We start from the raw sequence: 25,296 nt of genomic DNA on the forward strand, positions 1-25,296 counted from the left end.
AGTAAAGCAAAGATTTAGGTTAAATTTACATACTAATCAGGAATATGATTGGGGGAGGTTCACAACCTAAATTAGGAGATGTAACATTTATGATAAAAACAATTATTGTAGGTGCATTAGTTGCCTTTTAAATGGAAACAGAAGATATATATTTACAAATATTAAATAAATACGGACAATTTTTTTTTTTTTGTTATTTTCCAAACACAAGGGTGGTTTTATCAAACATTAAAATAATAATATAAATATATATATATTTATAAACTTTATGGAGAAAAATAAAAATAAGCATATAAAGAAACAGTTTATTTACAAGAGTTTTTTTTTCTTTCTTTTTTGTTTTTATCCCCATCAAACGTCTTTAAGTCAAGTGCGTCAAATTCTGTCGTGAGTTTATAAATATATCATTCTTTTGTACAAAAATTAATGCCTCAGGCAATTTCGTTTAACTAATAAAGTTTGTACCAAAAAAATTGATTACCTTATCATAACCACATATATTAACTAATCTTTCTACAAATATATATATATATTTATATAATAAAAAAAAAAAATATATTAAGTTGTTATATAACAACAGTATAAAGATCAACTTTAAATACATACATACACCATACGTGTATATATACATTCACTACTGTTGCTGTGAATTGCACAAATGCTACTAAAAAAAAAATTGTCCTTGTAAAAACTACAATGAATATATTATAAATAATATATATTTATAATTAAATTAACACAAAAAAAAGATAAAATATGCAGATTGGTATCAATCAGCCAACCCAAGAGCTTGCTCACAAGTTGTCCGTCCATCATAAAATTGTGTTCTGTTTTTATATATTTGCATGCGTTACTATGGCTTTCTTTTCGGTTCACACACCAAGTTAATCTAAAACCACCATACGAGTTATAAAAATCAACAATAAAACATACATATATGTATAAAAAAAAAGAATTAAATACACTCTGACATATATAATAAAATAAAAATTGTCAAGAATGGAAGAACAAAATTCAAGTATGTACAAAAGATTCAATTGGTGGCCATCTTCTACTCACAGGGTGATCAAAGTTTACTGTGCATCAGCAGGAGATTCCTGCTCAGTTGTGGCCTGATCTGTCGAATTTTCTTCAGGCTTGCTCTCAGAATTTACAGGCTCAGCTGCAGCAGATGTTGCAGAACCGTCGTCACCAGCTCCTTCTTCATTACTGGTCTTGGCATCTTCTACTTCATCTTCTTCCTGAAAGTTAAATAAATTAGATGTCAAATTTACATAATAAAATAAAAAAAGTGTAAGAGAAAATATAATATTTATTCCAAAGACTTCTACTACATCATTAGCTATAAGGAACTTTTAAAAACAAATGAGATATTTACTAATTTAATGTAAATAAGATCGAAATCACGAGAATGAACACAGAATACTTGATCATAAATAAGAGATAAATTAGACCTTCGGCAGTTGAGTTTCTGATTTCTCTTGTTCCTTTGGGGGTTCTCCTTCACCATTAGCTCCTCTGCTTTCGGGCTTCTCCTCTTCCTCATCCTTAACTTCTTCATCTTCATCTTTCTTCCCTCGGCCTCTTCCACGTCCTAGTGATAAACAAACAATTAATATTGTTATATAATATATAAATACATAATAAGGATGATAATATAAAAAAACATAATCCTTCAGTAATTACATTATATCGCTTCAGAGTTCTGATCAAAATGCTCAACCTAATACTAGGGATCATTCAAATCCTCGGCCTAAACTTCATCATAAGGATTATGAGCTAACTTAATTTTCTCAAAACACAATCTAATTATCAATGATTTAACACTATTTTCACAAAAAGAAGTTAGTAACGAAACCACATATTATAGACTACAATAACTGTTCTAGTACATCTTGCATCTTATCACCAGCATAATAAAGACTAAACAAACATAAACAGTTAATGCTAGATGAGCTATCTCAAATTGTTCGGACTGGATTAATTTAACTTGGCAGTTAATACTACCAGAACATTGACTAGTCTTAACAGTTATACCTTTAGCTGGTGTTTTCTTCTCTCTCTTAACAGGTGGAGGAGTAGGTAGGGATCCACGCATAGATGATCGCGTGGTCCGTCGGCCTTCGGTGGCATTTTCATCCTTGTTAAATCCCTAGAAGAATAGCAAATTTATAACTAAACTGAACATTGATTATAAATATATATATTTTATTTTTAAGGAAAAGTTTTAAATTAGAACAGAAAGTATTCTAATGCATGATATTACCTTTAATGTAGCTTCACCTTCCTGAATAGTTCTAGCAAGACTTGAGCCCCTTTTACCTGCTTTCCTACCTCTCTTTGCTGGGGTTTCTTCATTACTTTCCTAATAAATAATATAAAAAAAATGTTTACTAAATTTATGAAAGAAAGTCAAGTAATAAATAAATAATAAATTTCACATAGAACATAAATAAAACAACAGAAAATTGGTAAGTATAAAAATTGGTGAATAAGAACAATTGTCAGTTACAAAATAAAGCGTCCTATGCTACTCTAACGGCATCACGCTTGTTTTCAAAACTGAAGAATCAACAATTCATAAGAATTTAATTAAAACAAATAAATAATAATTGCGAAAAATACCCTAGTACCTAGATAAACCTAGGCGTAAATCAAATAGAATAATTCAAAAAGAATGTTTAAAATTGATTTCGAAGTATTGGAGGGAAAAGCTTAACCCTAGGGTCAACATGGCGTCTACAGCTTGGGATATTTACATAAATAAGCAGTGAAAGACAGAATCGAAAAGTAGATTATGAAATTTAGCCAACGTGTAGTAATAATTTAAAAAAAATAATGTAGACTTTATTTAAAACACAAAGTATTAATTTTAGTGGCAAACAAACGGCAGAAACATGGACATTGTATGGAGTGGGGGCAATCTAAAAACGAAGTTATTGATATTACCAAAATACAGACAATAAAAATGCTTACCTTATTTACATTATCAACCGAATTCTCCGTCTTCACTTCTCCGCTGTTTTCCGACATGTTGATAGAGGCTTGAACAAAGTTATACACTGAAAAGGTGAAATATCACGGAGAGCTACACAACCCGGTCCTTGTTGTTTTACAAGTCTTCAGTTAGCGGTAGCGTCAGTTCACAATGCGCATGCGCTTCTGCTAACACTTTATCGGATTTATTTAATACACTTTATTTAACATGAGACATATTTAAGTTCTTTAAAAAAATATATTTACAGTTTAATATTTTTTATAGACCAAAACATGATGGTTTTGTGATATTTTTTTAACCATAAATTTTGATCGATTTTAATATCGATAATTTCCACTGCCTGGTGGCAGTAGTACTTAAATCAAGTCAAATTTTCGATTTTATGAGCATGAACAAAGATGTGTTCAATTTTGATCTGTGTTAAGAGTGTAGTGTGTCGGTCAAATAAGTATATGAGCAATTATCATTAGTTGTGTTTATTTCCACTTACATGTTTATAGTATTTTTTAATCATTTTTCTCATGGACGAAGATAGTTCTAAAAGTCTTCCAAAACCTAGTCATATAAAACCTTATTACAAAAGGCAACGTTATAAATCTGATTCTGATCAGATTGTAAAGAGAAGAAATCCTCCTAAGGACAATAGGGGGCCCAATGATATTTACATAACTAATAATTCAGATTTTAAGGTATTTATTTTTCTAATAACTGTAATTCAATTCTCACTGGAGTGTCTTGTAAATATTGGTTATTTGTTTGATTCCTAGGGGCAACTTGCACGCTGTATTAAAGCTCTGGATAAAGGAGAATCAGAAATCGTATTATGTGGTTTAGGTGCTGCTGTACCAATAGCAATAAATCTTGCATTACAATTGGAAGACAAATATTCTGGTTCTTATAGTTTGGATGTTCATACTAATACGATCCATTTTGTTGGTATGTAGGTCATTACATCAATTTTTATGCTGCCTGTAATATGTTTATATTTCTTCACATTAATTCACTACACTATATTTTTCTCTCTTTTTATTTATATCCACTTCTGGTGTGCAGGAATTGGACAGCAATTTCACAGATGATATGACAAGTATGAAGAATAAAGTCAGCATTTCATTTTGCTTTTCTTGAGTTACTTTATTTCATTCTGTATCCATATTTGTGTAAGCTTAATTGTCATGGTCTTTTTTCATATCAATGTGTTTTGTTATTTAATTTTTCTGTAACTATTGCTTGTAAACGATTCGGCATTATCATTCATCACAATCCTTTGCCAAACGATAAACTTTTCTGTTGATTGTACTTACCACAAGGTTTTGGTGAACTGCTGAGAGGGCCCAATTAGGCCTGACTCCATTGTTCAAGATTAATAATTAGCCACAGCGGTTTGTTAGTTAAATTGCTATATTCAACTTAGACAGCATACCTTAAGTGCCTTGTCCTTTCCTCCTCCCATCCCTCGATCTCAGTTTCTATGCCATGTATGTCATACAGGTGAAGAATGTATATACATTCTAAAATTTCTATGAACCAATTACTAGATTTCTCAGTACTTCTATGTAATATAGAGAATATATTCTTTTGTACTAGCAAATCCTTTTCTATTGATAAATATATGGGGAATATGATACAATGTCAGATGTTCCAGATTTTGTCCTAGAAATAAAATAAAGGTCTTGAGAAACTGTTTATCATGACAAAATCATGAATGAAAAATATTTATTTCCTAGACTAAATTCAAATGAGCTAATTGCTTGATTGTATTTAACCATCCTTTCAACCATTTTTGTCTAATATATTTATTGAAATTTACAACTGTACATTATGATACATTCAGTAAATTTGATCTTAGTTATAATGAAGTGAAACAGGCTTGTTGAGAACTACTCATTGGTAGCACTCTAACGATGTTTTTATGCTAGCTAGCAGGTCTTGTGGGCATCTTCTTTTTCAGCGCTTCAGAGGATTGTCAGGAATGGAAGAGGATGCAAGTTAGAAACTAGTGGGTTTGGGTGGTTAGGGAGTTTATAATGGAAGGAATGATCCCTGGTTCGGGCTAGATCGGTTACATAGAGAACATTAAGGTCTTTATGTTATTTGTGACAATGTAAGTAGCATTGATGAGTTAAGAAGGATTTTGTATTGTAAGAATAGGATACTAGAGGAATTTGAAGGTTTAGTGGAGCCACAAAGCTCAATTCCATATGTCCAGATTGGCCTGATTTCAGTCATATAGATCAATCTTTTGTAATGAGTTGGAAGTTTAGACCGTTTGTCTAGTAAGTGCTGTAATAGTCAAAATGACGTGCAGTTTCCTGTCCTTTCAGTCTTGTGTGACTACTATTTCCAAGGTTAACCTGGAATCTACCATTTTTAAAAATTTGTTTTGCTTTGAATTAATGTTAACTACAGTGATAGCTAAGTTAAAAAACTCCTCGTTGTTCATGTTTGAAGTAGGATAGAATTTAGTCTGGCAATCAATGGCACCTTAAAAGAAAAATGAAGAGAAACCTGGCCATATCTGGATTTAACGGAGTTGTGCATGACTACTGACCCCTCATTTGGCTCTGATGTTAATTAGCTTGCAGAAAGTGATTTTAACATAAGAAAGGCTTATTTTTCTGTTTTCCCTCTTTTCATTGTTTTATTGATATATTTATTCTAATGATTCTACAAAATTAAAAAAAAAAAATTATATTGAAGGCTTATTTGGAATAAATAAAAGAAACTACTGAGAGCTTGCCTATGAGCATAGGAGTCAAATTCTGGATGCTAATCTCCCCCTCCCCCTTAAGTATATATGCTGTACATGTTCATGTATATATTTTTTTTTCAGATGAATTGGAATCTGCCTCTAATGCCCATGAAACCAGAATTCAAAATCGATGTAATTCTGCTGTGAAAATAAGAGTCTATAAGATTAATGAATGATGTTTTTCTCTTTGGAAGAACTTGTACAATGGCTTGGTTTGACTGTTTTTGAACTGTGGATTAATCTCTTTTCCATATCAATATTCATGGTTCTTCTCACACTAAGGTCAGCATGAAAAATTATGTATTAAGTGATAAGAAGAGTTTAGTAATAGCAATTTAGTTTATATTGCTTTATGTTTTTTATATTTGAGTAAATGTTAAATCAAATGTATAAGAAATGATATTGATGCCAATATGACATATTAGTTAAGCACCATATTATTTAAGGGCAAATAGGGGGTATATCTTTTTGTAGTCCATTAAACAAAGGGGTTGCAGGAGGAGATTGAAGAGAGACAAGAATTAAACCTCAGAAATTTGTTAAGGGTACTTAAGAAGATGAAGATACTAAAGTTCCCTGTCTTCTGTAATATGGAAGGGGAAAAGCCCAAAGGTCCCTTTTCATTTATATCTTCAAAACATTGTGCTGTACATAGATCCATGCTCAATTAAAAATTACATTTTATTTAAGACTGTTAATATTTTTTTTTCATTGCTGTTATTGTTTTTGAGATATTTACAATCTAAACACAACAATTTCTGTTAAATCGATTTTCATTCCACATCCTGGCAAAAAATCTTGAGATTAAGTCATATAGTTTTGAAACCCACAAAGGTATACTATTAGGCTAAACATAACTGGAATAAAAGTTATTTCAAACCTGTCTGTGAAGGCCGTATGCAGCCGAGAGATTTGAGGTGTTGCCATAGCGATCTTGTTACGGCAAGGTCCTGCCATAGTACACAAATATCTTTAACTCCAAAGAAATCTGTTTGTGATTATACTACTCTGTTTTTTTTTCTTAACTACATAGTACAAGGGCCAGGTAAAAAAAAATTAGTTATTTAACCCCTATTTTGAATACTTTAATAAAAACTATGTCTAGTTACTAGTCAAAATTGATGAGTCTGGCAACCTATAGTTCAGGAGAATAAAAAATGGCAGCTGTTTCAAAAAATTAATTTTTCATTTGAGTTCTAAATCTTTAAAATGACCCACAACTCAATCCACGTTATTAAAAATCTTCCAGGATATACAATACTCCGTTGATTTACAGAAAATCATACATTTTATATATAAACAATCTGATGATTAGAAATAGAATTACTTTAAGTATGAAGGTTATATGCGAGACATTAACAATTATTTATGTTTTGTATGCAACTGTTTTTGTTCTTAAAGGACTTGTTCTCAGAATAGTGATTATTTTTCATTTCATAAAACCTGTGGTAAATGATGAAGATTGGATCAAAAGGCTGTTAAGCACTCCTCTAATACTGAGTATGAATGGTGGGTGTCCACTTGCATCTAAGTTAATTGTCTCCAACTATCAAGTTCTTGATGATAATAATTAGTACTTAGTATAAATAATGTTTTTGTAAATTTTTAATTCACTTATTATCCAGAATTAATTTCAATTATAACTTAGGTAAATTATTGTTATAAGTTTATCATTACTGTCATCATATTGAGGATATGAAATCATTGGAATGTGCTCTTAAATTTTTTACAGATGTGAAGGAATAACTGATCAGTCAGAAAGTGGTTGGTGGATAGTGTTTGCCCCTCTTTTTGTTGCTGATGCATTGAATGCCTATTTCTGTGTTATTGTATTGATCAGGATGTACCTAGAAGCATTATATAAGGTATTTTTATTATTTTACTTCATGATCAATTCTTTTATTTGTTTTCTTCTTTAATAATAATAATGAATGCTTATTGAACCCGAAGGTTCGATGGTGATACCACCAAACGCTCTCTGCACACATCCTTCCAACGTTGCCCCTCCAAACCTAATTCCGCCAAATCAGTTTTTACGCAATCTTCCCATCTACGTTTCGGTCACCCCCTCGGACGTTTGCCCATTGGTTCAGTGCTTATTAACATTCTAGGAATCCACTTGTCACCAAGCCCTACAACCTTGTACGCCGCAATGCTATAACTAGAATTATATTTACCGGGTGTAAGTCCCTTAATTCAGCATTGTGTAATCTTCTAAATTCTCCCGTTAATTCATCCTTTTTTGGTCTGAATATTTTTCGCAATACTTTATTTTCGAAAATCCTAACGCTGTTCATCCCTTAGTGTAAAAGGCCACATCTCACATCCATAAAGAACAGTGGGAAGGATAATAGTTTTGTAAATTCTAATTTTTAAGTTTTTCAATAGAAGGCACGAGCTAAGCAGTTTCGAAATTGAAAAATAACAAGCATTTTAGGCCTTCAACCTAGCTTTCATTTCCTCATCAATTTCGTTTTTTCTAGTCTTTATTGAACCTAAATACTTAAACTTATCTACCTGTTAAAACGTATTTTCTCCTATATTTATATCACCGAAATTGGTCGCGTTTCTGCTGCTAACCATGTATTTTGTTTTATCCATATTTATTTTAAGACCTATTTCCTTACTGGAGTTTATTAACGTGGTTGTATTTAGTTCTATAATTTCTTCATCCACATCCAATAATACCGAATCATCACCATACACAAACACCAGTATTTTACCACCCAAAGTTAAACCCTTTTGATAAAGTATTCCAGTGCTAGATTAAATAAGATAGGTGATAAAGAATCACCTTGTTTTAAGCCCGACCGAACCTGGAATTTCTCAGAATAATGATTACCGATTCGTACCTTATAAACGTTTCGGTCATGCACATCTCTACAAGATTTACTAACTTCTTTGGTATTCCCTGTTTGAACAGAATATTATACAGTTTCTGGCGGTCAATAGAATCGTAAGCCTTTTGGAAATCTATATAAAACTGATGAACTACCCTGTTGTATTCCAATTTTTTCAACAAGATTTACTGTAAGGAAAAAATCTAATCAATAGTTAAACGATTTCGTCTAAAACCATATTGGTAGTCTCTGATAATTTCTTCAGCATATTCTGTGATTCGACTAGTTAAGATTAGCGTAAATATTTGATAACCACACGCTTATATTTTATAACCCGTGCGAGGCTTTCTTCTTTAATAGAGAATTTAAATATTAGCATTTTTATAACATTATTGCGCAGTACGATTTATTTTCGGGATCAGCAGTGATACACACATAACCTATTATTATGCCGAGTGGCTCTATCCATCCTTCCAATGCCAGTATTTCCTAGCTTTCTTTCTATTCCAAGTAATTAGTACTCAGCTCCCCTCCTTTATCCTAGAAAACTTGCAATTCAAATTCTCAATCCAATCCTGTACTACCAGGTCCCATTTATGTGACATCTACTCTCCACCTCACCGAACTGTTGTTTGATAAATCATTTTTTATCCGAATTGCATGTCACTAGAACTCCATTCCCTCTAACTTACGTCATGTACCAACCCTTCCCTTGTTTAAAACCCTTATATTTAATTACCTTTTATTTCACCAATCTAATCCGATATTATAATAGTATAGATGTAACTAACTTTTTGTTTTGTTTTTTATGTATTTATTCAGTTAGTTTGTAATTTTTTTTTTTATCTCTGTATCTAAAATTATTTATATGCAATTTTAATATAAGTTATAATTAAGTGTGGCCACACTTAACAGTTTATGGCCAATATATGTTGTAAAATTAATAATATACTACTAGAATAATAAACTATTTTTCATTTCATTATTATTAATCAGTTACTAACTCTTATGCTGAATTTGTTTAATTACTTAGATCATCTAGAATTTTTTTTTACCATGTGTACTTACATAAAGTCGTTAATGTTGTGATACATTGTAATTTGGAAAAACTTGCATACCTTTTAAATAAATTAACCTTAATGCTTCATCAGAATATCAGAGATATCTTAAAAGAATTCTAGTAGAAACCAACGTATCCCATAAAAGATGGTCAATATAAGATGCCTTGATTTTTAGTTTAAAAATGTATTTTTTATTTTTTTTTACTTATAAAGTACAGCTTAAGGTAGGACTAGGATATACTATATTAGTATGTGTATGTGTACATGTTTTTATATTAGTTTGAAAATTAAAAACAATGTTTCATTATATTGCTGTCATTTTTTTGGGTATGTTATTTATATTAGGTATGATCAAAAAATGTATATACATTAAAATCATAAATTATGTCTTTAATGGCTAATTTCCAATTTATATTACTTTGATTTTATGTTTCTGGGACAAATTTCAAAGTTCAGTTGGGCCAGTTTTTATTTTTTTAAATTATAGTAAAAAAAAAAATTGTTCATTAACTCTTAATTTCTAGTTTATGTTACCTTAATTTTGTTCCTGTTTTTGAGCAGTCCTTGGCTCTGGTACCAAGTTTTACTTGTAACATTCAGGTAGTCTGGGATTGCCCAGGTACTCAACGAATCAATTTTAATTCTGTAAGGGTACTGGGGAAGCCAACGTACCGGTACTGGTCAGCAACACACATGTATCTGGCCATTTTTTGTGTGTAGCTGGACTTGATATCTGTATAATGCTAACTGAAGACCTAATTTTACACAACTCATATTAAGTCTTAAATCATTTTGTAAGTTGAAAACGTTTGCTAAAAATATTAATTTGTTATGTTGTTTCAGGTAGCTTTTTTCCGAGCCCTGTGGTCATTCTGCTTTTTAACAGCTATATTTTCTTTTGAACTACTTCTTTGTAAAAAATTAAGTGGTGAAACATCCTTAGAATATTCTGAAGTTCTCTCTCCTATCTTTATACTCCTTCAACTCATGGCCGTAAGAGCTTGTCAACTTCACTGATGTTATTATTGATAGTTATATATTTGGCACAAGGTTCATTAATGCAGTAAACAGTATCCATACATTATCTTAAGTAAGATATATTAGGATATATTTGTTTATAATTGATTTGTTAAAAAACTTACAAATCCAAATGATCATAAAATATAAATTTAAGTTGTACATAGTTGTTTCTATAAATTTTGTGATTAGTTAAAGACTTATTATCTATTATAAATATTTTAATAGGTTATTATTATAAATGAATGAATTTATGTGATCGCTATTTTATAAAATATATTTTTAAAATACTAATATTTGTATAACCATTATTACACCTATATTCCTTTTTGTATTTAAAATAGGTAATTTAGAAAAAAAAAATACTAATAGTGTCAGCCTAGTAGATAAAGGCATGGAATTAACAGTCTAGGGTTGAAATGGGTGCACTTAGAGATAATCCTATTCATAGTGTTTTTTTTTTTTACGATTAATTATTCATTGTGTAATAATCATACAAATGAAGAGCTTAATTAAAAATAGTATTTAAATATATTTCAGTCATAAAAACTCAACAGAAAAAAAGTTATTAATTATTCATAAGGATATAATAATAGAAATGAATAGAGATCGGATATTTGTGCAGTAAAAAAAACTCAAATGTGTATTTAACACCCAAATCCTGCAATAATCAACTTTATTGTTTAATTTATAATATTAATTCATGAAAAGCTTATCTAACCTTGTTTGGATCTAATTAAAGTTCTTTGATTAAAAACCTTATATTTTGTCCATAATTGAAGAGCTATAAGGATAACAATCGTATTATATAATTTTAAATTCCTATTATTAAGTACTGGAATTCAATTTTCAAGGTTTTTTCTGTATTGTTAAACAAATGCCTGATGAAGTGCTCTGAACTGATACTGGACGACTATCTGTGTGGTTTTAGGTCTAAAAGACCTACCATCAATCAGATACTTTCACTAAGGCAGATTCTTGAAAGAGGACACGAGTTAAACATTGACCTCCATAGTCTGTTTATTGATTTTAAGCAGGCATATGACAGTGTTGATTTAGAGGAGCTATTGAAGATAATGGTAGAATTGGGAAATCCCAGGAAGCTCACTAGGCTCGCAAAAATGGCTATACATGAAGATAAAAATATAGGGAATGCTCTCAGAAGAATTTGCAGTAAATAGCAGTCTGAGTTAGGGAGACCCATTATCACCTGTCCTTTTCAATTCAGCGTTGGAAAAAAGCTATTAGTGTAATACGAACCAACCAATGGAACTATTTATAATCGCCTCACATAGCACTTGGCATATGACAATGTACTCATAATAGCCAGAAGCACAGCAGTGCTTGGAGTAGCTTTTGAAGAGTTTGAAAGGGAAGCGGCAGAAGTTAATGTAAATGAAGGAAAACCAAAACATTTAAAATCATCTTGGAACCAACATCTGGAATACCATGATTTGTAAGTACAGGCACTTTTAAGTACCTAGGATCTTCTATAACAGAATGAAAGAAGTGAATGCGAGGCTATGTGTAGGTAACATGTGCCTTTTTGCCCCACAAAAAACTTTAAAGTTTATAACTTTCAAAAAAAGAAAAATCCATGATGTATGAAACCATCCTGAGACCCGCAGTTACTTATGGCAGTGAATCCTGGATATTCATAAATGAGAACAAAAGGAGACTCAAAGTCTGGGAAAGGAAAATATTCTCGAAGATATTTGGGCCAATAAGAGAAAATGACACGTAGCGATTAAGGAAGTACTATGAGCTCTTTCCAATGTATGGAAAACCAGACCTGGTATGCTTTGTGGGGTGTATTTATATACCTACATAATATTAACTAAACAACTACCAAGTAATTAATGATTCAATAAAGAAAAATTCTAGAAAGTTTGATTAAAAAAATATTGGTATATTTACTTGGGGAGTTTTGTTTAAGTTTAAAATTATTACTAAAAAAATAAAACAAAAAAATGAAGGATCAAAGGAGGAGTGGATATTCAAATTAAAACATTATCAAGCTTATTTTTGTAACTGTTTCATAGTTACCCCTAGCTACTGGTTAATAGCATTCCAAGAATATTCCTTTTATAAATAAACTATTCTTCCTTTGGGCAGAGTATTGTATCTTTTGACTCTTGGCTGCCTCATCATATCATAGTACAAGGACATTCGAACAAACTAAGGATAATAGAAAAGTTGAATAATGTAGTACAATTTATCTGGATTGGTTTTCAATCCTAGCCCACTAAATGGGCTGACTAGAGTTAAAGGATAATATAGGAAGCATGTGCATAACAGACCAACTTAGAAAGGAGAAGACAGATTTTAAAAATATACAGGTCACAACTGATTTCTTCAAAAATATTTATTGATTGAGTGGTAACTTAAAGAAATATCATAGGCGAAAACTTAACTTCAACAAATACATAAAAAAAAAAAAAATTCTAAGATTATTCTTGAATACATTACAATGTAATTAAAATACAAAAATAATTAAGGAAGAAAAATGATTATAGTAATACAAGAGTAAAAAAAAATATTTTGTACTAAAAAGTTTTTTGAAGACACACATATGTATTAAGATGTTTTATTTCCATGAACATTGGTTTTATATAAAAAGGGATTGAAATCAAGATCACAGATGTTTATAGAACTAAAAATTAAGCTGTCATTGATAATAGTTGGCTGTTAATATCTAATAGAAAAGGATACCTTTTACTATGTTTACTACAAAAATTGTATCATTAAAATCATAAAAATACATTCTAATAGTTACATGTATTTTAATTCATTTGTGATAGAAAAAGTGCCTCAACTAGCTGCCTCAACATATAACTATTATGTGGTAAAAGAGACCTTATCTTATTAACAAATATTTTGTGCATTAAATTCATAAATATTTTTTAGCCTAAAAGAATATTTTTTACTTAAAATTAAATTAGTGGCAATAAAAAAAAAAAAAAAAGAGGTGAACATTAAATAAATCTAAATGGTTAAAAAAAAAGTAGATAAAGGAGATAAAACTAATTTAACTATGCATTATTACAAAGTATCATAATGATTATTTCATTCAGTTGTGATAAATCTGGGTAAGAATAAGTGTTAAAAAATAAAAATAAACTTAGCACATTTCAATTTTACCTACGACTAATGTTTTGATTTAGTTACTTATCAAAATATTGCATGGATAGGTTCTATAATTCTACTAATTGTCCTGACAAATTTAATTAGCGATAGGTAATTTATTATATACACTAACATTTTCAGAAATGAGAATACGTTTACCCAATTAGTTAAAACTTTAAATAATGTAAAACAACAATATATAACAAATAATTTCCACTAATAGATAAAACTAGAGAGTCATGAACTAAAACATTCCAAATAATGTTTGACATTAACATATCACGATCATAATTTGGTAAAGTAAAAAATATAATTTTTTCATAAAATATTTAACTTACAAAAATGTTAATCAAATGTTTGAGTGTATCATTAGATAAATGGCTTGTTTTTTGTTTTAATATCCCAGGATCTTTTACTATAATCTGAAAAAGGCATTGCTCAAGAGAAACAAAATTCTAACTATGCTCCATGCAACCTTAGGTTTACATGAATTTTTCTTTCCATTAAAACTTTGTAGAACAAATAGGCAAGGAAGTGTGAAAAAATCAAAAACTGAATTATCATGCCAAACAGTTGATAAATAAATAAATTCATACACTTACAATAATTGCTGTAGTGAATAAAGTAGAATTAAAATGGTCAAAAAGTAAATAAACAGTGGAGAAAAAAAAACTTTCAAATAAACTCAAAAGAAAATATTTTGGATTGAAACTTTTATAGAACAAAAAATATAAAAAGAAAATTGAACAGGTTGGAGCAAGTACTAGTCATTAATGAAAATAAAAATAATGCAATATTTCAGTATATTATGAGGAGAGTGGTCAATATATAAAACACAGACCTTATCGACATTTTAATGAATGTAAGAATAGAGGTAACGCTGAATACACTGATAAAAGATACAATTTAGATTTTCAAGATGTTGAAATATTTTATTTAAAAAAAAGAATAGCTATAGAAGAAACCTTTTAGAAGCCATTTGAAAATCAATACAATGCAATAAATTATGGAAAATTTAAATGCAACTTGAACTGCTAAATAAACTAAACAAATAATAAACTGTTCTTCATCTCACAAACGAAAATAGTTGAATAAAATATCCAATAGAGAGCACTAAAATAGCAACAATATAATGTGTGAGAGTGATGATCCATGGATAAAATGAAAATAAAATTAACCATCCACAGACATATGGAGATTAAAAGTAAAAAAAAGAGTTATTTAATTGTTTCCAAATTAGTTTGAAAAATAATACAAAAAATAAATATTGCCTAAATATGGAAAACAAAACTAACTTATATGTTCATACATTTTTTAAAGGTAATGTACATATTTAATACTTCAAGACGCCCCTTACCTCCGGATTTAAAATAGCAACTTTTCAGAATGGATATCTCATGTATACAAATAAACATAACAGGTAACCTTAAAATACCAAAGGTAGTAAAAGGTAAGACCCAACACGAATTACTTTTCTTTTTCACAGTAATGCAGTTATTAATTCACTTTTTATTTCTGTTTAAGAAGGATCGGAAAAAAAAAAAAATAGAGGAATTTTAAGTGTAATGTTAAAAATATATTGCATATAAAAATCCCCAAGAAAAAATGTATTTGTTTTTTCCATAGAGTCGTATTTATAATACAAAAGAATATTTATAAGATCATTGGGTGAAGACATTAGGAAAACAAGATTTAAAATGACCAACATTAAAAAGCCTGAAACAGCACCAAAATATCAAAAATATACATATATAAAACAGAATTGATTGCAAATAAAATTAATAAACAAATTGTACTGTATAGTTTTATTTTGTACAATGTGGGTTCATTTTTCCTCAATCATTCAGAATGATAATAATAAATAAAAAAGTGTATATTCATCACAACTGACCTAAGTGTGAAAAAGTTTTATTAGCAAAGCAAATAAAGCTTATTTAATATAAGGAATATTCCAGAAACACAACTAACTAGGAAGTGTTCTACAGAATACTTCAAGATTTAAAAGGTTGCATGGAACAAATAATTTCAATACCACAACTCTAGCCTATAAAGTAATTAATGATTAGCAAATGTCAAGTTAAATGAGTTAATAACAACATTGAGATTTAATATAAGTGAAAGAAATATGTTAGAAATTATACTGTCAACAAAATTGTTTTTGAAAGTGACAATATGAAACTACAGTTTCTAAAAAAGAAAGATAATCCACAGATATTCAATGATTGTATGCCAATCCAATATTGCAAAATTTTCAACTAAAATGTTTTAAGAAACAAAAGATGAATAAAAAAAAAATAGAATGCATTGCTTATATAGCCATCAGTCTTTGTAATACTTTGTTATATTATTAACTTTTGGTTCGATAAACAACATTAATAATTATCAATTCAGTATTATATTTATCATTAGAAAGAATGAAGTGAGTCGTCTGCCCAATAATCTAAGTTAAAATAAAAGGGACTCCACAAAATAAATATCTGCCTTGATATTTCCAACATTTAATTTCATCAAATAAAAAAAGAATCATGTAAGTAAATAATTGTCTTACTCTAATCATTGGAGTATTAGAGTGGATTCAAGTTATACAATTATTTACCCCCCTGGAATGTTATAGTAATAAATGGCTATAATTTAAAAAAAATAATTAAAAAATTCTGTTTTAAAAACTAAATTACTATGAAGACTAGTTCATTCAGGAAACTTACAGTCAGAAAAGAAGAAAAATTAATCATTTAACTTTTTTTTGTCATTACTTTATATTCTAATGGGGTTGGCTGTATTTCATAAAAAATATATATTTCATTATGTTACTTAGTACATCTGCAACAAATATTAATTATTTGTAATGTTGCTTATATAATAACAAATTAATAAGTAATACTAACAAAGTTTAGTGAACCTGAAAGTATGATCCTGATATCGCTAACAATCGCCTGTATTTCTACTTCCACTATAACCCCTCAAATTCCAAATCTACAAGGCCAGTCTCAACACAATCTTCATATACATTTAAGACCTTTTTTTTTTTTTTTTTTTAATGGATTCATTCAGTATCAAGTCGAAGAATTTTATAAGCCTATTATGATGTTAATTGAATTTTATTTACATGGTTTATGCCTTGCAATTCTGTCTTTTATAGCCTCTTAAATTATTCAGTAGATTTATCTTTCTTCAGAGGGGAAAAGATATTGTATAGAAATGAAATATTTTAGAGAAAAAAAAACAAAATCCAAATGTGTATACTTATGAATGAGAATGCTTAAAGAGAACTAATATTTTAAATTACTAATAACTAAAAATTCAAGACACTAAACAGTAACTCCTTTCAACAACTACTTCTAAAAGTCATTATTAATCAAAAACATAATTTGTTATGAAATTATTAACAACTATGAAATTTCAACAATTAATAAACTTAATAATAAGAAAATAAAAATATTTTTATCACATCTAAAATATTACTAAAGCCTTCTAAAATATTACTAAAACAATAATAACACCTATAAAATCAAAGCAGTTCTAATTGATTGCCTAAATGATGCAAAAACACTTTTTAAAACTTAGAAGTATCTTTGTTACAAGCATAGTAATAAAAAGTTTTTAACAATGGACACAAAACCTTTTGTGTCAATAAAGATCGGATGAAATTTAGTACATATATTAGAAACAGGTCTAAACAGTTCAGTTTTGATAAGGAATGGAAACAGTTAACATCATGTAAATATTTTCATTCAATCAGTTTTAGTAGTAATATTTTTTTATAAAATAACTATTATTAAAAACCTTTTATTTACAATTCTTTTTATAAATAACTGTTCAGAAAAAAAAACTTTTAATAACAGTTGTCTATGCAGTTTTAGGTACTTCAACATTAAATTTATAAGCATCAACTAAAGAAGTATATAATTTTTTTTATTGGAGTAATTTGATAATATTGAGAAAAATAATTCTGTTTCTAGCACTATAGCACTTATCTTTGTTATAAACTATGTACATATATTATTTACTTTTGAAATTCTAAACCATTTTAGTTTAAAATCTTCTTTCTCAGTTCTTACATTATAGTGTATTGAAAGAACATTGTTTTCCATGATGCATTAATTTGTTAAAAATGAAGCTATGTTACATAGTACAAGTTAAATGTTTTAATACCCTCTGATTTATTTCAAATGAACGTCTGTAAGTATCTTTTACTTTTTTTCTATTAAAAAATTTATTTTTGAATATAGTTCTTTAACCAAAACAAAATGAAAATATAAATAGTTAACAAATTGCTTTGGTCCCAGATTTTGATAATCGCTCTAAATGATTACTGACGGAACAGTGAATAACATATACAGTGAACCATAAAAGTGATCAACCAGATGGATCATTAAAAGTATGAATATTAATATGGAACACAAACATAATGAGGTTAAACTTTTACTTAAACAGTTTTGGCATAAAAAGTGTAAAACAACTTTGGTGTACTAAAGAAATGGAATAAGTAAATACATTTTATTATTTTTCAAAGCGAAAGAATTGTTTAAAATGTTATCCTTCAGACCATCCTTTCTCCACGGTTGCTAAAGCCAAATGAACTAAACCTTACAATGTACTTCTTTAATGTATTATTTTTTCCACTCGATAAAGAAAACTTTCAATTTTATTTGTTAGATTTTTCCAGATTGTACAACTTATCAACTCTCATATGTATAATTTATTTGAAGTATTATATTTAATGAAAAAGCGATTAGTTTTATCAAAAGTGAACTGCATAAACCAGTGTTACCTAATTAGTTGAATTATTCAAAATCAAGTTAAAAAAATAAATTTAAACTAAACACTTCTAAAACTAATCAATAAAATGGTTTCACTATAAACATTAACATTATTTTATACTATATTTTCAGATTGTAAGTCACAATCGTATAAAATGACTACTTAAACTTTCTTATGATTTTATAATACACTTGAAAATAATTTTTGAAAAATTATAAATTTAAAGAGATCCAATTGGATATAGTTAAATTTACTTAGTTAATTCTAAAACTGTAGTAAAAAAAATTACAACAGTGCAATTAATTATTATCAACAAATTTTATTAAAAATGTTTCAAAATACAAAAAAATAAAAAGAAAAGGAAAAATATTACATAAATAGGATGATTAATTTGTATTAAAAACAAAATTATATACAAATATTTGATTTTTTAAGTCTCCTTTTATGAGCACAACATAAAACTTACAAATTTATGAAGAAAAGTACATGCTTGTGGTACGGTTCACAGTCTTCTTAATATCAAAATTGTACCCTAAAAAATAAAAAAAAATTAGGAATTTTTAAAAATTTGTATTTGTTCCATTTGCAATTCTTATTAACCATATTATTTTAGTATTGCAGATACTTTTTGTGATATTTATTTTTCAAAAAATATAATGCACTTGAATGAGTTTGAATGATTTGGATTGGCTGGTAATACATAATTTAATTAGAGGACGAGGGCAAATTAAACTGAAATAGTAATATAACGTACTATTTTTATTTGATCCAACGTTTCGCTCCACATTGCAGGGCTGTTTTGACGAAAGTCAAAGTCAGAGTGAAAGTCAAAAGAGCCCTGCAACGTGGGGCGAAACGTTGGCTCAAATAAAAATAGTACATCATATTATAATTTAATTAGTATTCTTTAGAACTGCCAACAGATAAATATTTGAACTCTCAGTGTTTTAATTAATTAAAGAATTTCCTCAACCATCAGATTAAATAATTAATTCTTGTTTAAGAATGTAAATTTTAAAGATTCGGAGAATAAGATTCCAAATCTTTTTAATTAATTAACTTAGGCGGTTTATCTTTTATTTAACAAAGCACAAAAATAAGTTAGTAAAGATATTATACGTCTGAGCAGTTAAATTAACAAAGATCTGATGATGAACTTAGGAGGAAAGTTAAATTTATAGGTCATGTAATACTGTTTTTATCATTTACCACCTACTTCACTAAAATTTAAATTTATTTTCATTACTCCTATTTTTTCTACTTTATTTTGTCCCTTTCCATAATAATAGTGTAAATCGAATAGAATAGCTAATAAGAGTCAAAAGAACACACAAGCATGTGAATACCAACATTTATCGCTTCTTTCGTTTTCAAACGTTTGTAGAAGTGTTGGGTTTGCAGCAAGTGGCAAACGTGTAGATCCGGCATAAAATGTTTACTTTAGCTCTGTCATTGATCCTATAATTCTCTGTAATTCAAAAAGTCTTATTTTGATACTTTTTGAACAATGATATATCATAAAGTATTAAAATAATATATTACATGGTTAATAAGGATGTATTTTATTCATTATGTATGTTTTATATTTTATAAAAATACAAAATATGTTTGATTTACTCATATCTAGTTATGGAAACTAAACACCAGCTGTTATTATCAACAACAGTTACCTATTTTCAGTATGTAGAGAACCAAATCTAATTGAATCTTTGAATGAATTTACCCATATTCTGTAAAATTTGCAGTTATTAGGTTGTAGTACTCACCTTAATAATATACACCTTCAAAACCCTTGTTAATAGGTTTCAAGTATAATTTGTAATGTGTTTTATTATACAGACAACTCACCTTTGGCTTAGTCAGCTTTATCTCTAACTAATGGAAATCGTACAATCCGGAGGGAGTTGCCGTAATCACAGGCCACAGATGATCGCAACCTAACTATGGACGTTACTGATACATAACAGTCATTATGGCCAAGCCTAACTAATCTTACTGGTTCACTTGTTCTTACATCTCTTACTACCAGAGATCCCTAAAAAATATAAATATATACATATTGCAATAATAGTTTATGTATCTTGTAAAATGAAATAAAAAAATAGAAAACATATTTTATGATGAATCATTAGTAGGAAATGTTTTCAGTTGGTTTTAAATAAATAAGTCCAAATTTAATACATTTAAAGATTTTGAATTACATTTTTACATTGTTAAGAAAACATTTTTGTGAATGCACATACAGAAAATAATTAATTGAATTATTAAATGGTAGTTAAAAATAAAATGGGTTTTAAGAATAAAAACCCAACGGAATTCTTATCAGACTGCACAAGAAGGATTATTACTGCTGGTATATAAGATGAGATATCACTAACACAGATATTCAGTCGACACTTTTGAATAAACTTTTTTTTTATAAAGAAATAATCTCTTATATGTCTCGAGGTTGCTTTACCGGTGTTAACCCTTCTAAATTGTGAGTAGGAATTTGTATCTTTAACATCTTTAATGTTCTAACCACATCTCTTGGTAATTAACAAAGATCCTATATCTGTTCTGGTAAAGGACAATGGTTCTTCTGAATGAATATGTAGTGTTTGTTTGGATAAGGCTGGAAGGGTCCAATATATTGCAGGAATTCTTATAGTAGTAAAGAACACTATTCATAATGCACTCCAGTGATTTCGGAAGAAGAGCAGCAATGTGCTGCCAAGAGTAAAATTTCAATCTATGGATTTACACATGGGCTATCAGAGTGACTACAGGATTTCTAATAATCACGGAGCAGTTCGGGATCATGCTATAAATTTTGAAGAAATTGCAACAAATACATTAGTCCTATCTCAAACTAAAATTGATTGTTGTAAACATAAACAAATAAATTGATTTATATGAAGAGAAGATGGTCAGTAATGATACACAAACAAGTAAAACTTATTTTATGTGCCGATATTATAGCCGGAATGGTATGTTCCTTTAATTCCTAATCAGGAGTGTTAGCAATGTTTTTTTCCAAATTGCCATAGCTAAAAACTATTTTTACAAGCCAGCATTTTATAATCTATATCTAACTCTGACCTGTTGCATACTCCCTATAAAAAAAAAAAAAAATTTAGAGAGTTAACCGTGGAGAGTAACACTCCTGAATACATTGCACGAATTGTCACCATTTCCTCTTATTACCAAAGAAAAAAAAAGACATAACAATACTACACAGAAAACAGGTAATTTTACAGGATGTTGATAGTGTTAAAAAATAAAAGTCTGTTACATATTTACATTTTATTACGTGTTAGTAAATAAATAGATTTTTAGTACAGATAGCTCATGTAGGCCCTCTCGGTAGCTGAACATCAGTACTGGTACATAGAGAAGAGGAAACTGGACCATCATTGTGACAATGTTTACAAGAAGAAGCAAAAAGTTAGAAATGTGAGAAGAGAGAAAATTTCGGAAGAAGAGACAACAGGAAATGGGATACTGTCAGTAAAGATGAAAAATGACGTTTGGAAGCTGTTGTGCGAAGGCACTTCGCCCTCTTCGACTGATTCTGCCACACATTTGGTACCTGTACATCCTGAGCAGAGTTAAAGTAAGAAGAGGGAGAAAGGTTATTGCAAAAAACAATCATCTATGCAAATTTATCAAATAATTTCAACTTAAAGTAGAGGGTAAGTGAAGGTTGTGCGGTGGGTGCATGGTACCAAATTTTTTTTCAATGAATTACTCTAGTGGAAAACAATTTGATAAAAAATTAAAATATAAAATATTATTTTCAGAATTATTGTTGAACACTGAAAAACAGTATGAAATGCTTCTTTCCAACATCGAAGCAGTTTCAGGAACATTGAGGATTGATCAGATATCGATGATCTCACAAAATGAAATAAAATACAGAGAAGACTCGTCCTATTGTATTGGGGACAATTTTTGTCAGTTTTTTCTGATTCTACTTGATGTGAGAATTCACCTTGAAAAAATCCAACATATTTTTAAGATGAAGTAGATGGGAAAGTAGGATATGAAGATGAAGATGCTCAAGAACTGTGCAGTGATAACTTCTGTTCAGATAATGATGAACCTATGGTACAAGAAGTGAACTGCAATGAAATTAAAGCAGGAGTGCAGGTCCTAGTCGAGTTTAAAGGAGTAGGAGGAATAAATAGCACAACATATAGGTAAGTAGATGTTTGCTTGGAAGAAGTAGATAATGACGGAACTGTTTCAGTAAAAATTTTTTATGTTGGTAAAAAGTAATCATTTGAAATCAATGTGCAGAAAACTGGCAATTGCCCATTAGAAATGTTTTCTACAAAGGTCAAATGGTAATGCATGAGCACATTCAGGATCAAAATTAATTTTTTTTTTTTTAATTCTGACGGAATGACCCATATACTGTTAGTAAGTTGAGATTTCATCATCGATTTTCACACTAAAATAAAAAAGCAGGCAATAAAACAAGTGAAATAATTTTCTCCGAGATACACAATTAAATATATAATTTTATTACAAATAGTTTTACCTGTTGTGAAATGACAAGAAGGTTATGTGTCAGCATTGTCATACTTGTGCAGTAGGCTTGCCTCTGAAAAATTGATATCACATCTTAATGACAACTCAAAAGACTATTAATGAATCATCTATTCAGAAACTACTACACTACACTAGAAGGAGAATAAGTTCATTAAAAATAATAATAAATCTTACCAAAACTATGCTGTTCAATAAATGTCCCTGAAATCTATCCCACACACAAAGTTTTTCATCAGAACCAAGTGAGATGACATAGCTTGGTGAATAAGTCAACGCCTGCACACGACCATCGTGAGCACAAAGGGAGTATACACATGCACCTGAAATAGACAACATTATAAAGGCCAAATTTCTAGAGGCATTTAAAATTATATTTAATTATAGTTAATTTACGAATTTTGGGCAATTCATACAAAATAAATAATCTTAACATAATTTATTTTTGAGACAATCAATGAAAATAATAGTTTGCAGCTTCGCCTTTGTGCATGTAAAGTCCATGTAAAGTTGAAATAATATTTTATAATCTAAAAACTTTTTAATAGATTAAAAAAAACTGATTATGAAACTATGATTGTCTTATAAATAGTTACTTTTGGATTTATTGATATTTGATTTGAACAAGGACAGACAATATCTAGTATATTGCAGCTATTATTCTCCCTTGGATGTAATTATTTTTGATAAATAATACAGATCCCATATATTTAAACTTCTTTAAAAACTGAATACACATATTAAGTAAAATATTTGCTAAACAATTTAAGTCTTCACCAATTATACTATTAACTATACAGTTTGTTTAATTCCCCACATGTACTCTAATTATGTATAATTTATTATTACTGAAGTAATAAACAGAAATATTTAATTTTCTACTTAGTTATATTATTTTTTAAATTATAAGATAGTCAGAGATGCGGTTAACAACTATTTATTGCCGACATTTCGCCCCCACTTTGTAGAGCTTAATCAGGACTGCTCAAGTTGAGAGCTTTCAAAACTTGTAAACATTTTGAAAGTTTGAAACATCGGCAAATAAATAGTTGTTAACTATTTTTGTTTCTTTTGACCGTACCCCTGACCATCTTTTCATAATTTGAAATAATATGGTCAATTATATATACATATAGTATTATTATAAAATATAAAGGTGTAATAACCTAGATGTTAATCGCCCTGAATAAAAATCTAATCTAATCTATAGTATTATTTTTAACATAATTCTTATACAATGTACATTAGTCGTGTTGAACTAGTTTTTGAATTTAATCTAATAATACAAAATCATCAGCTTATTTTATGATTTAATAAAATAAAATTAAAAAAAAAAAAAAACCTAAATTTTCAATTCAAACCAGTTTGAACTGAAAATTCAAACTGGTGTATAGGTGGGATATAGGGCCAACTGCCTGCAAAAGGATTAAACCTGAACAAATTTTTAATTTTCAGAGAAATATTTTTGAACAATAAAGTTAAATAATTAAAAATAATTACCAGTAAGAAGATCCCAAACACACAACCCACCATCTTGAGAACCAGAACCAGCAGTCATTGGATTAACTGAATCGATAAACAAGGCAGTGATTGGCCCGTAATGAGCATGCAATGTGAACACCAGCAGTTCATCCATTAGGCTAAGTACCTGCAATAAATATTTCAATAATATTATGTCAATTTATGATTTCTAATTCAACTGAAAACGTTTTCCCTTTTACTACGGGTTTATTATTATTTTTTAAAAATCATATACCCTTCTGATAATTAATACAGGTTTTTAGGTATAATATGATATATTATAACTTTGTAATACAGTGGAAACTCGGAAAAAAAAACTATAATGAATCTTGAAGGTTTTTCAAAATATTCATCCGATCAAGGTCTGAATGGCTAAAAATTGTATAGAATTTGATTGCATTAAATTGATCAATTTGTGTTGTATGAGAAATAATAAACACATCCTAATTAAAATATCTACATTATATATATAATCTTATTTCGCAAAATTAGATAAGTAATGGTACTTATTCCAATTCACAAAAATGGGTCGAGGACGGACTGCAATAACAACAAAGCAATCTCACTCCTTCCTAAATGTTATAAAATATTTATGTTAATCTTAACTAGTAGATTCATGGAATATGCTAAGAAAATTATTGGAAATTACTGATGTGGTTTCGGGCAAAATCTATTACCTATTAATCA

At 28.9% G+C, this 25,296-nt stretch overlaps 3 protein-coding genes across 7 annotated transcripts in view; 1 reads left to right on the top strand and 2 right to left on the bottom strand.

The window, feature by feature from the left end:
- Positions 1-703: 703 nt before the first annotated feature.
- On the bottom strand, positions 704-3,136 carry LOC106691608 (cilia- and flagella-associated protein 251). The gene is made up of 6 exons (XM_014437436.2): positions 2,977-3,136; positions 2,267-2,365; positions 2,038-2,152; positions 1,455-1,594; positions 1,060-1,241; positions 704-889 (listed from the first exon to the last, which is right to left on the bottom strand). The coding sequence occupies exons 1-5, from the start codon at positions 3,031-3,033 to the stop codon at positions 1,074-1,076; spliced, it is 579 nt and encodes a 192-aa protein (XP_014292922.1). The 5' UTR covers positions 3,034-3,136; the 3' UTR covers positions 704-889; positions 1,060-1,073.
- Positions 3,137-3,370: 234 nt separating this feature from the next.
- Rpp20 (ribonuclease P protein subunit p20) lies at positions 3,371-10,720 on the top strand. The gene is made up of 5 exons (XM_014437437.3): positions 3,371-3,687; positions 3,766-3,934; positions 5,832-6,032; positions 7,483-7,615; positions 10,495-10,720. Exons 1-3 carry the CDS (start codon positions 3,520-3,522, stop codon positions 5,924-5,926), a joined length of 432 nt encoding a protein of 143 aa, XP_014292923.1. The 5' UTR covers positions 3,371-3,519; the 3' UTR covers positions 5,927-6,032; positions 7,483-7,615; positions 10,495-10,720.
- A 2,306-nt stretch (positions 10,721-13,026) lies between these two features.
- SCAP (SREBP cleavage activating protein) overlaps positions 13,027-25,296 on the bottom strand; it is a 41,375-nt gene continuing 29,105 nt past the window's right edge. For 4 of the 5 annotated variants that reach the window (XM_067052768.1, XM_014437434.2, XM_014437433.2 and 1 more), the window contains 5 exons: positions 24,589-24,736; positions 23,266-23,411; positions 23,081-23,143; positions 20,404-20,590; positions 13,027-19,087 (listed from right to left, as the gene is read on the bottom strand). In XM_067052768.1, coding sequence (XP_066908869.1) covers positions 20,411-20,590; positions 23,081-23,143; positions 23,266-23,411; positions 24,589-24,736 — 537 coding nt within the window. In that variant the 3' untranslated portion in view covers positions 13,027-19,087; positions 20,404-20,410. Of the gene's footprint in view, positions 19,088-19,905; positions 20,024-20,403; positions 20,591-23,080; positions 23,144-23,265; positions 23,412-24,588; positions 24,737-25,296 lie in introns of all 5 variants that reach the window. The other variant, XR_001344824.2, reaches the window with a different exon arrangement.

The sequence above is a fragment of the Halyomorpha halys genome, unplaced genomic scaffold (genome assembly GCF_000696795.3).
Source record: "Halyomorpha halys isolate HHAL.00 unplaced genomic scaffold, Hhal_1.1 Scaffold2538.1, whole genome shotgun sequence".
Classification (NCBI taxonomy): Eukaryota; Metazoa; Arthropoda; class Insecta; order Hemiptera; family Pentatomidae; genus Halyomorpha; species Halyomorpha halys.

Excerpts from the sequence above, each read along its gene's own strand:
- LOC106691608 (XM_014437436.2), bottom strand. The coding sequence starts at position 3,033 with ATGTCGGAAAACAGCGGAGAAGTGAAGACGGAGAATTCGGTTGATAAT. Across the intron at positions 2,153-2,266 it reads AAGGTGAAGCTACATTAAAG|GGATTTAACAAGGATGAAAA; the intron begins GTAATATCATGC and ends CTATTCTTCTAG. Across the intron at positions 1,242-1,454 it reads CAGAAACTCAACTGCCGAAG|GAAGAAGATGAAGTAGAAGA; the intron begins GTCTAATTTATC and ends TTTAACTTTCAG.
- Rpp20 (XM_014437437.3), top strand. The coding sequence starts at position 3,520 with ATGGACGAAGATAGTTCTAAAAGTCTTCCAAAACCTAGTCATATAAAA. Across the intron at positions 3,688-3,765 it reads CTAATAATTCAGATTTTAAG|GGGCAACTTGCACGCTGTAT; the intron begins GTATTTATTTTT and ends TTTGATTCCTAG. Across the intron at positions 3,935-5,831 it reads TAATACGATCCATTTTGTTG|ATGAATTGGAATCTGCCTCT; the intron begins GTATGTAGGTCA and ends TTTTTTTTTCAG.